Source organism: Tachysurus fulvidraco, chromosome 8 (assembly GCF_022655615.1).
Source record: "Tachysurus fulvidraco isolate hzauxx_2018 chromosome 8, HZAU_PFXX_2.0, whole genome shotgun sequence".
NCBI lineage: Eukaryota > Metazoa > Chordata > Actinopteri > Siluriformes > Bagridae > Tachysurus > Tachysurus fulvidraco.
In genome coordinates this window covers 22,925,813-22,936,916 of record NC_062525.1, presented here as the reverse complement: position 1 = coordinate 22,936,916, position 11,104 = coordinate 22,925,813, and the positions used below count along the sequence as shown (strand labels likewise).

General features: G+C 39.4%; 2 protein-coding genes across 3 annotated transcripts in view; one reads left to right on the top strand and one right to left on the bottom strand.

Annotated features, from left to right (window-relative positions):
- Window positions 1–836: 836 nt before the first annotated feature.
- Window positions 837–6,034, top strand: arg1 (arginase 1). Its single transcript, XM_027167958.2, has 8 exons — window positions 837–1,077; window positions 1,240–1,312; window positions 4,042–4,216; window positions 4,318–4,477; window positions 4,841–4,935; window positions 5,023–5,127; window positions 5,241–5,377; window positions 5,526–6,034. The coding sequence occupies exons 1-8, from the start codon at window positions 991–993 to the stop codon at window positions 5,687–5,689; spliced, it is 996 nt and encodes a 331-aa protein (XP_027023759.1). The 5' UTR covers window positions 837–990; the 3' UTR covers window positions 5,690–6,034.
- p4ha1a (prolyl 4-hydroxylase, alpha polypeptide I a) overlaps window positions 6,033–11,104 on the bottom strand; it is a 22,691-nt gene continuing 17,619 nt past the window's right edge. For both annotated transcript variants that reach the window (XM_027167953.2, XM_027167955.2), the window contains exons 11-15: window positions 10,174–10,227; window positions 9,588–9,653; window positions 9,407–9,475; window positions 9,176–9,272; window positions 6,033–7,448 (exon numbers count right to left, since the gene is read on the bottom strand). In XM_027167953.2, the coding sequence (XP_027023754.1) occupies window positions 7,378–7,448; window positions 9,176–9,272; window positions 9,407–9,475; window positions 9,588–9,653; window positions 10,174–10,227 (357 nt within the window). In that variant the 3' untranslated portion in view covers window positions 6,033–7,377. The remainder of the gene's footprint in view (window positions 7,449–9,175; window positions 9,273–9,406; window positions 9,476–9,587; window positions 9,654–10,173; window positions 10,228–11,104) is intronic.

The following is an 11,104-nucleotide window of genomic DNA, read 5'->3' as shown; positions in this document are numbered from 1 at the left end:
TATTTTCATGGTGGACCTGGAGTCCATCCTGGAAAACACTGGTCTCAAGACATGAATCTTCTCTGGTTGGAATGTAAGTCCATCAAAGCAACATGCACAAACCATGACAGCATCACCAAAGGAATTGTTATTTAATGTTGGGACACATTTAACATGATGTATGTACAATGCACAGCCCAGGGAACACTGGACCGTCACGCCTTGTTGAACAACCCATTACATATTTCTTCCCCCTATTTATGCCTCCACTCTTCTGGGAAGGCTTTGCCTGCAGGGTATTTGTGTTCATTTATCCACAAGAGCATTAGTGTCAGATACTAATGGTAAGGAGGTTCAGCTGGTGTGCCTGTGTTCAGTGTGGTTACAACGCTGAAGTTGTTCAAATCCAGCCTAAACACCCCATATCTTCATGGAGCTCATTTTGTGCATAAGGACATTGTCATGCTGGAACAGGTTTGTGTCTTAAACTTCAGTGAAAAGACGTTAAGCATTCTGTACTTCTGACTTTGTCCAACAGTTTGGGGAAGAACTAGTGTATGTGTCATGTGTCCACATACCTGTTAGGACAATTAGGACAACGTTATTTTTAATTGGATTGGCTAAGGATTTGGATTAACCACGTTGCACAGTTGTGTAACCTTGTTAATTCCTAAACGGTTCACACTCATGGAACTCCATGCATTTCCATAATAACAATAAACACTCGTTGTCTTTGCAGCAGAATCTAGAATTTTTTAACACAAATACAGTGAGTGAGTCACTTTGGCAAGACTCAACAGAACTTAACTACCGTCCTCAGGCTGGCAGGCTGTTTATTTACAGGTTGTTGTGCGGGCCACTTGTTGAACCGGCTCAGCACTTAAAAAAAAACAAAACAGTGATGTAAGAGACAAAGGACGTGTCATGAAGTGATGGACTATTTCAGTGATGCGCCGGAGCGCGTAAAACGCTGCTGTGTTTTTCCTAAGCGGACACAGCATCAGCATCGCGATGAAGATTTTAAACACCGCGTTCAGATTATTCCGAAGAGATCTCCATTCTGTCGGAATAATTGGAGCACCTTTTGCTAAGGGACAGGTGAGCTCTAGGTCTGCTGGAGGCTGGAAAGACATTCGGAAACTGTTTAGTGTGCACTGATTTTCTTTCTCTCTTTTAAACGTATTGGCTGGATTGTAAATTAGATCAGTAGGTAATAATCCTATAACCAGTTATTAATAATCCTTACATATCCTGCAACAGCCCAGGGATGGTGTCCAACTGGGACCAGGTGCGATTCGTGAAGCTGGACTGGTGAAGAAACTTGAAGACCAAGGTAACACTTACTAGTAATTGAAAGAGAAATTAAATGGACAGTGTTGGATATAAAAAGACAGTGTTTAAGAGAACACACTTTTTTCTTCTTCTTTCTGATACTTTGCACAAAACGAGCAGTACAAGATGAGCAGAGCAAATGTTTGCATTGCAAAACTTTATTCAAATGCTAAAAATGTGATCATCATGTCATTCAGTTCAGATCAGATCTGTAGACTCAGGATTCTTATCATTAATGTACAAATTCAGAACTGGTATAAAGTAATAAAATACAGTATTGCTGTATTATTACAGTTAGTCTTGACACCTTTAATTAGAAAAACTGCAGTTCATTTTGATTTCTGCTAACCTCAATTCCCACTGACTGTCTTCTTTATTTAAACTATATGTATTTATTTAAATCCTCTATTTAAATATATATAATATATTTAATATTTATTTCCATGTATAGAACAAATACTACTCTACTTGCCATAAGTACATAAAATGTCCATTTATATCTCTGTGTGTGTGTGTGTGTGTGTGTGTGAGAGAGAGAGAGAGAGAGAGAGAGAGAGAGAGAGTGTCAGTCAATGAGACACAAGATGGGATCTGATAGGATAGAGCATGTTGACCTTGCAACACCCACATGGTGGTGTTCCTCTGTGTGTGTGTGTGTGTGTGTGTGTGTGTGTGTGTGTGTGTGTGTGTGTGTGTGTGTGTGTGTGTGTGATAGACATTCTCAGAAATATACACACCTCCAGTCATAGTTTGCCTGAATTAGAATATACAGAAGAAGAGAAACGTACAATCAATCATTAACAGTCTGAGTATCATGAGTGATTTATTGACATACAGTTTAGTACTTAACCTCTTTGTTGTTGGTGGTGGTGGTTTTTTTTGTTTTGTTTTGTTTTTTTTTACTTTTATTATACTTTTTGGTCACTCGTTAGGCTCAAAGTTTTCTATTTAGTGTTACTAATAATGCTTCAACTAAATATGCATTTTCTAAGCACCAAGAATTTCAGATAATATGCCAATCACGTGACAGTAAAACAAATAAAGTAAAATCTTCAGGTCAATGTCTTCAGGTAATGTTCAAACATCCAAATGCATCCAAACTCAGCTGTTCTTCGCTGACAGGAGTGGAACCTGATTTGGATTTCTGCAGTTGTAACCCATTTACCTCACTCAACATCTGATATGTGCATTTATTTTGTGTCAAGAGATGCTTTTGTGCTTACTGTGGTTGTTAAAGGTGGTTATTTGAGCTGCCCATCGCTGTCAGTGTGAAGCATGAGTGTTTGACACACGGAACTGTAAGAACAGCACACAGAAGGTATTTTTGATTTCTTTTGTTTTGTTCAGATTTTTAAACTGTTATACTTTTAGGTGTGAAATGTTCAGGAGATCATCAGTTTTTTTGTGTTTTTTTTTTTAAATATTTGAAAGAGCAAATCAAGTCAAATCAGAGGCTTTAATTGTCTTTTCAAACATAGATAGAAGATGCGGTAGACAGTGAAATGAAACAACGTTCCTCCTGGACCCTGGTGCTACGTAAAATCCAGAGCTACATAAAACAACACAGAACTATGGCTAAAACGTTCATTTATTCATTCATTCATGTTCTACCACTTTATCCGAACTACCTCGGGTCACGGAAAGCCTGTGCCTATCTCAGGCGTCATCGGGCATCGAGGCAGGATACACCCTGGACGGGGTGCCAACCCATCGCAGGGCACACACACACTCTCATTCACTCACACACTATGGACAATTTTCCAGACATGCCAATCAACCTACCATGCATGTCTTTGGACCAGGGGAGGAAACCGGAGTACCCGGAGGAAACCCCCGAGGCACGGGGAGAACATGCAAACCCCGACCCTGAAGATGTGAGGCGAAGGTGCTAACCACTAAGCCATGAAACCTTTAACAGAATAAAAGCATACAAAAAGAAAAAGATAAAGGGAATTCTTTATTTCTAATAAAGAAGTAGTAAAAGTAATGTTCACACATTTACAGTATTTGACCACAAATCTTAAGTCACTGGAGTGAAAAGGCATGAAATGATATCAATAGAGGCTTTCATTTCAGATAACTGGAGTGCTACAGTCTCACTATTACTACAAAAAGAAAGACTTGATGACATGCTAATACATCATTTGTTTCTCTGCTATCAAACATTTGTATATTCACCATAATTGTGAATAACGAAAAAAAAAAAAAAAAAGATATGCAAAGATTTGTATAACCACTATTTCCAGGGGCACTTTATGTTGGACTGGAATCTCAGTGGTTAAGGGCTTGGATTACAGCTCAGATGCTTTTGAGTTCAAATCTCAGAATCACCGAGCTGCCACTGTTAGGCTATTGAGCCTCAACCATCAAATTTTCACCTGCACAAATGAGATAAATGTAATTCACTCTGGATAGGAACGTGCAAAGAAGTACAGTTTTTGTGTGTATCCTTGCAGTCACTGAATCTTGAGTAGTCTGAAGGCTTGAGGGAACAAACTGTTACATGGTTCTGAGGCGAGGAGTGTGTGTGAATGGTGTGTGGGTGCATCCACAATGCTGACAGCAAATTGTATGCCAGCAACTATACCTCAGTCAGGGTCATCACATCTTCCCCATACTTTTCCCCGAACATTAATCGAAGCGCTTGACATGTATCTGCAGGACCGCTAACTAAACTGGTTGGTGACTGTATGTATCAAGAAATAATCTGGTTCAGGTCTACTCTTTCAGATTGTGTGGTGAAGGATTATGGTAATCTAATATTTGAAGAAGTTTCCAATGATGAGCCCTTCGGGAGGACAAAGCAACCCAGAGCAGTTGGTCTTGCCAACAAGAAGGTTGCTGATGCTGTTCACAGAGTTAAGAACGATGGCCACACCTGTGTGATGCTTGGAGGAGATCACAGGTTCAGCAAGTTCACAAGTCATAAACTGAATACATTTTGAAGAAAGGACATTATTTTAATAGTGACTTTGTTACAGTGTCTGTTTTGGTTTGTTCCTATAGTTTAGCAATTGGTTCGATCCACGGACACGCAGCCTCCAGACCCAAGCTGAGTGTAGTCTGGGTGGATGCCCATGCTGACATTAACACACCTCTAACCAGTCCAACAGGAAACATCCACGGGCAGCCCATGTCCTACCTCATCCACGAGCTGTACAATAAGGTGATTCACAATAATGACAGTTATTTTGTAGAAAAAAAATTGTATTCAAAGCAATAAATGTGGTCTAATACACACTGTCTTAATAAAAGTAGGCTACACAACAAAAACATATGATGTGTTTGGTCCTGTAATTTGGTGAGAAGAAGTTAGCACATGGTCATGTTGACCTGCAGGAAAAAACTTCTAGTGTGTATCTAGTATTCTTAGTTTGGTTTTTATTTCTTTTCACTCAAGGTTTTTATACTGATTATGGATCAGCTCATCACTGACTGAGACTTGACTGCTGCTATGGACATGTTGTGCAATCGAAAGCTCTATAACATACAGAAAATTTATATGTACAAATATTTCTGTCTCCATCAGATTCCTGTCATGCCCAACTTCTCATGGATCAAGCCTTGCATATCAGCAAAAGACGTAGTATACATTGGCCTCAGAGATGTAGATCCGGAGGAACAGTAAGATCCTAAGTTCAGTACATTTATTTCTTTAAATTTAAGTTCTGAATATGGAAATAAAATACCCTCTAATGTTTTATATTCCAGTCACATCCTGAAACACCTGGGAATCAAGACTTTCTCTATGACAGAGGTAGACAAACTTGGAATCGCGAAGGTTATGGAACAGACGTGCGATCACCTATTTTCAAAGTAAGTATTTGTTTACTATGTATTATTTGTTTGTATGTAAAATGCTATATCTACATTTAAATAGTACTACACTCAAACTCATTACAATTATAAAACCATGCTTTGATAAACAGGATAAAAAAACCCATCCACTTGAGTTATGATATCGATGCCCTGGACCCCTCATTGGCACCGGCCACAGGGACCCCAGTTATAGGAGGCCTGACATACAGAGAGGGCATCTACATCACTGAGTATGTTTGTCAAACAGGTGAGAGAAGCCGGCTGATTTTCACAGAAAGCATATGAATAAAATCGACATGCTGGCCATTTGGTCTTTAGTGCCATATACTGTATTAGATCTACAATCGTTAACATAATGTTACGAACTATCCTATCCCATGGTGTTTCACAAACAGGGCTCCTGTCTGCACTTGATGTTGTAGAGGTGAACCCAAAGCGAGCCAAAACAGAGGAAGAGGTTCACAGTACAGCCAGTGTGGCAGTGGATCTTGTGTTAGGCTGTTTTGGACGAGTTCGTGAAGGATCACACCCAGCTGATTACAAAATCCCAGAACCTTAAGTGCAAAACTGTCATAGTCAGACTAGATGCCACAAATATTACTTATAATAAAACGTATAATAGAACTTGACACAGATAGTGCAGAGATACGATCACCACCACCTCTAAAAAGTTTCCTTTTGCCTGAAATATCCTTAAAATATAACATGACCTTGAGCCTGTAATGGTTTATTTTTAATTTTCCACTTGATTCCTACAAATCCTACAAACCTACAACCACTCGTTTTTAAATCTATGCAAAAAAGAAACTTATTACTAGTTGTGTTCAATTTGCTTTAAATGAGTTTTTATTTCTGTTGTGATTTTGTAGAAACCTGTAACAGAATAAAAGCATACAAACAGAAACAGATAAAGGGAATTCTTTATTTCTGTAGTAAAACAATGTTCACACATTTACAGTATTTGACCACAAATCTTAAGTCACTGGAGTGAAAAGGCATGAAATGATATCAGTAGAGGCTTTCATTTCAGATAACAGGAGTTTGAGTCACTGGAGTTCTACAGTCTCACTATTACTACAGAAAGAAAGACTTGATGACATGCTAATACATCATTTCTTTCTCTGCTATCAAACATTTGTATATTCACCGTAATTGGGAATAACGAAAAAAAAAAAGGATATGCAAAGATTTGTATATCCACTATTTCCAGGGGCACTTTATGTTGGACTGGAAGCTCATTGGTCAAGGCCTTGGATTACAGCTCAGATGCTTTTGAGTTCTCAGAATCACCGAGCTGCGACGGTTAGGCTATTGAGCATAATCCTCAACCATCAAATTTTCACCTGCACAAATGAGATAAATGTAATTCACTCTGGATAGGAACGTCTGCCAAATGCTGTAAATGCAATGTTGTTGTTCTTTAATCCTAGTTTCAGCTGAAGAAGTTGAAACTTGTGTAGCTTTATTTTAAACATGACAAATGTGTTTACCCCTGTGTGAATGACCTCAGTGCAAGTGAAGCCTTATACAATAACCTGGCATCAGACTGGTGTCTGGTGTCTCTGTGTGTGTGTGTGTGTGTGTGTGTGTGTGTGTGTGTGTGTGTATAAAGGGGAAAGAGTGCATGGGTCCATAATCCTTAACTCTTGTCAGGACTCCTGTAGGATAATCAGTGCAATGAGCCAAACCTTTACCTCCCCTACACACAGAGTACAGAGAGTACAGACAGACAGACAGACACACACACACACAGGGCAAGGTATTGCAATTGGCTCAGCTATTGAAATCGGTCACAGTCGTAGCTACAATCCTACAAGACTTTAGGATTCCAGAGTGTAGAGGATTTGTGCAAGCAGGTTTAGATGAAATGGGTTTAGGTTTGAAATGTCTTAATTTTGACCTGTGAGCTCAGATAAATCTGGTACCATGTGGATACGTTATTGACGATTTCCCCCACAGTACCTCAGCTATATTAAGACCTGGAAATGTGGAGTGTCATGCGGTGGAGTGTCACTGCTTTCTTCTCTGCAGCTATTTTGAGCAACGATAAAAAGGCACCAACGGCATCAGAGACATTTGCTGGCAGACACACATACACTATTTGAATAAAAATAAAATATGGCGGACCAAAGTTGATTGTTAAAGGCAAAGATGGGCCGGGCTGGGGTTTAACCAGGAACATCGTGTAGGCATTAAACCAGTAAGTGGGCAGAAACGAGGAGGAGGACCGGACAGGAAAGGGCATCATCAGTCTGTCTGATGCAGTCCACAGGGCCTTCTGAACTCCTGACCTCTTTCATGGATCCATTTGTTTGAAACTATATAGCAAAGACAGAGAAAGAATGTTATAAATATGTAGCATTTTAAGATGGGAGATCATTTGAAGAATAACTGTCCTGAAGCACATTAAGTCCATGAGTCTGCACGTTGGTGTAACTCCTGTTGTTGGGAAGTCAGTGACATGTTAACTGTGCATAGTAATTTTATGCTGCTGTATTTGTTATTCTATTGAAAGAATAAAATCCTTTATTCCTTTAGCATTTGTCTGCATGGTGCATCTACTGATAAGTGCTATACAAATTAAATTGTATTGAACTGAACTGGGGTCAGTTCGGATAAGCGGTAGAAAATGAATGAATGAATGAATGAATGAATGAATGAACGAATGAACTGGGGTCATTGCTAGTGCAGTAACTATGGTATTTAACAGGATGCAACAGTTTTTATGAAAGATTTTGTAGTTTGCTTCTAAAATAATAATAATAAAATAAAAAACAGGGGCTCATACACTACTTTCTAGTAACATTAATGATTAATTGTATGCAATATTAATGAAAAAGTTTGATGATGTCAACCTTCAATCAACTGATAAAGCACACATTGGAATCAAAGTCCCCAAATGTAATGCAGCTACACGCAGCTATACAGTACACTGCAGAGAGAGACTGGATTCTGGTAGAGATTCATTTATTCATTCATTCATTTTCTACCGCTTATCCGAACTTCTCGGGTCACGGGGAGCCTGTGCCTATCTCAGGTGTCATCGGGCATCGAGGCAGGATACATCCTGGACAGAGTGCCAACCCATCACAGGGCACACACACACTCTCATTCACTCACACACTACGGACAATTTTCCAGAGATGCCAATCAACCTACCATGCATGTCTTTGGACTGGGGGAGGAATCCGGAGTACCCAGAGGAAACCCCCGAGGCACGAGGAGAACATGCAAACTCCACACACACAAGGCGGAGGTGGGAATCGAACCCCCAACCCTGGAGGTGTGAGGCGAACGTGCTAACCACTAAGCCACCACGCCGCCCCCAGTAGAGCTTATTTCTAGCCAATTGTATTATTTCTATTAAAACTGCTAAGTGCTTAAACTGGATCTGAAATAGCCGAGAGATGGATCTGCTTTGGGGCACTTGTTGAGGACTGGGGAGGAACATTGCTTGTGGAGGGTCAACTGGAATTAGCCGTATCCTCTGATGTGCTACCAACAGAGACCCAGGCAGCACTAGTATTGCTTTATAGGCTTAAAAACAACACATCACACAATACATCGAGATGTAACGACAGTCAAATAAACTTAAACGGCAAGACATTGACCAACTATGGGCTTGATGGTGTTGATGGCAGTATTAATGAAAGCTTTGGAAGCTTATCTGATTGAGCAAAGTGTAAAGATGACTAGGTGAGCTGGACAGATTAAAGGACTAAAGCACTGCTGCATCACTGATGAACTGAGGTCTGATTCACACTGGTTCTTCTATCAGCAGACTGTAGAACGGCCTCGTGGGTAGGAAAGCATTAAGCAATGTAAACGTCTCAGGTTTAAAGTCAAACTCAGAATTTCATTAAAAAAAAATACATTTTGGACATAAAATAAATTTTACATGGTAATTATGGATCAATATGCAATTTGTTCAGGGTCTAGGCTTCAAAAGAATGAACTGATCAGAAATATTTACATTTGAAAATCTAAAATATTATTATTGCAGTAGGCAGTAAAGAAAAAGGTGAGTTAATGCAGGTTCACTCACCCCATTTATTGCCCAGAAGTACAGGGCATGCAGCGTGCCTTGTGTTATAGTCTCCCTCTCCACTTGGAAACAGGTTATACCAAAACACTGCTGTACCCTGGAGTTCATAGACAAACACAAACTATCATATCAAGCAAAAACAAAGATTGACAAAAGACTGAAAAACTGGCAGAAATCACGAAGTAAACATGTTCAGTTTCACTATTACCAAGTGAACTATTATGCTATTACCTTTATTGGCTTTACTGCTGCTCCTACTTCAGGGAACACTGTGGCTCCCCCTGCTGACACGTCACTCATCTACAGAGGAAACATGCGTGCGTATTACAGAGACCTCGTCTTTAAACAGGAATTTGCATTTAAAAATAAGTGGAAATACAAGCAGACGTGTTTAGTTGTCTAAATCGCTCACATAGAAGAGCCAGGTAGCAATGCGATTCCCTGTGCCCAGCTCCTTAAAGGCGTCTGGCTCGTCTTTCTATGTGGAGATCATGAAAAATGACCAGTTAGCACGAAACAAAAGGGATAAATGTTTCAGTTGTGTTTTGCAACTTCTGCTTTGAGTTCAAATGGATGGAAAAGGCTTTGAACAGAGGGCTCCTGCACCAGGACCTTACTTTATTTGTTTATTTGTATTTTAAACAAGGCAGTACTCATTTAAAAAGCAATTTACTACCAAAAAAGTAGAACCTGTATAACAAATAAATAAACTCAGTATATTGTAGTATTAAATTCTTTTGACATCTTTATATACCGACATTTTTATATGATCAAATGAAATGCACTGTGCTTATTACAGACCTCATTCTGTAACTTCTGTATTTCACAGGCCTAAAATTATGCTCCTGAATTATTTGTATTTAGTCTTTTTTTTTTTTTTTTTTAGTTTTGTTGAGATCAGGTGATGTGCAGATCTCCATGAGAGACTAATGTACATTTCGCCAAAAGGCTCACTTATGTTGAGAGATGTGAAAGAATGAAATGACAATAGTGTTTACCCGTCCGAAGTCATAGTGTGGCTCATACTGGCCTCCTACACCGTAATTAGCCACCTAAGAGGAACAGAGAAACAGATATAATATGCAAAACATAGAGTAAAAAATACTACATGGTTTGTATACAGTGGGGTTTGGAAATTATATAACCCCCTGTACAATTTTGGCACACGTGGACTTGGACTCTTACATTCATCTGGGCTTTCTGATCGGACGTGCTCTGAGGAATCTTTATACACGGTCAAGTTCTACAGAGCTAATTATTACAAACAGGGTGCATCTAAGCTCATTTGGCAAGGGTCTAAATGCTTAACTAAATGAGATATTTTTGTTTTGGGGTTTTATACGGTGGCCGAGAAGTGCAAAACACATTATTAACAAATTCGAAAACAAATTAACAAATCCGAAAACACATTAACAAATCCGAAAACACAACAAGTCAGACAAGCCGGAAACGGTAGGTATAGTTTGCGAATGGAAACTTACCGATCATCGGACAAACCTGTCATTCACCTGTATATCTTGAATGACAGGTGTCTTGTCCAATGATCGGTAAGTTTCCAATCACACACTATACCTACCTTTTCCAGGTTGTCTGAGTCGTTGCACGAAACACATTAACAAATCCGAAAACACAACGACAATTCAGAAACCCGGAAGAGGTTGGTACAGTATAAGTTTGTGATTGGAACACTTACCGATCATTGGACAAGACACCTGTCACTCAAGGTATACATGGAGTTCAACAGTCTGCTGCAGGGAAAAGTTGGAATGGATGGATGGATTAATTTTGTTATTTTCTTATATTTAAACGGAGAACTTTACACATTACACATAAGATTCCATACCTGTATATCTTGAGTGACAGGTGTCTCGTGCGATGATCGGTAAGTTTCCATTCACAAACTATACCTACCGTTTCAGGGTTGTCTGA

What these genes read in the sequence shown, in the direction of transcription:
- arg1 (XM_027167958.2), top strand. Translation starts at nt 991, where the DNA reads ATGAAGATTTTAAACACCGCGTTCAGATTATTCCGAAGAGATCTCCAT. An exon ending in GAAGAAACTTGAAGACCAAG is followed by an intron (nt 1,313 to 4,041) that starts GTAACACTTACT and finishes CTACTCTTTCAG; the next exon opens with ATTGTGTGGTGAAGGATTAT. An exon ending in GATGTAGATCCGGAGGAACA is followed by an intron (nt 4,936 to 5,022) that starts GTAAGATCCTAA and finishes TTTATATTCCAG; the next exon opens with TCACATCCTGAAACACCTGG.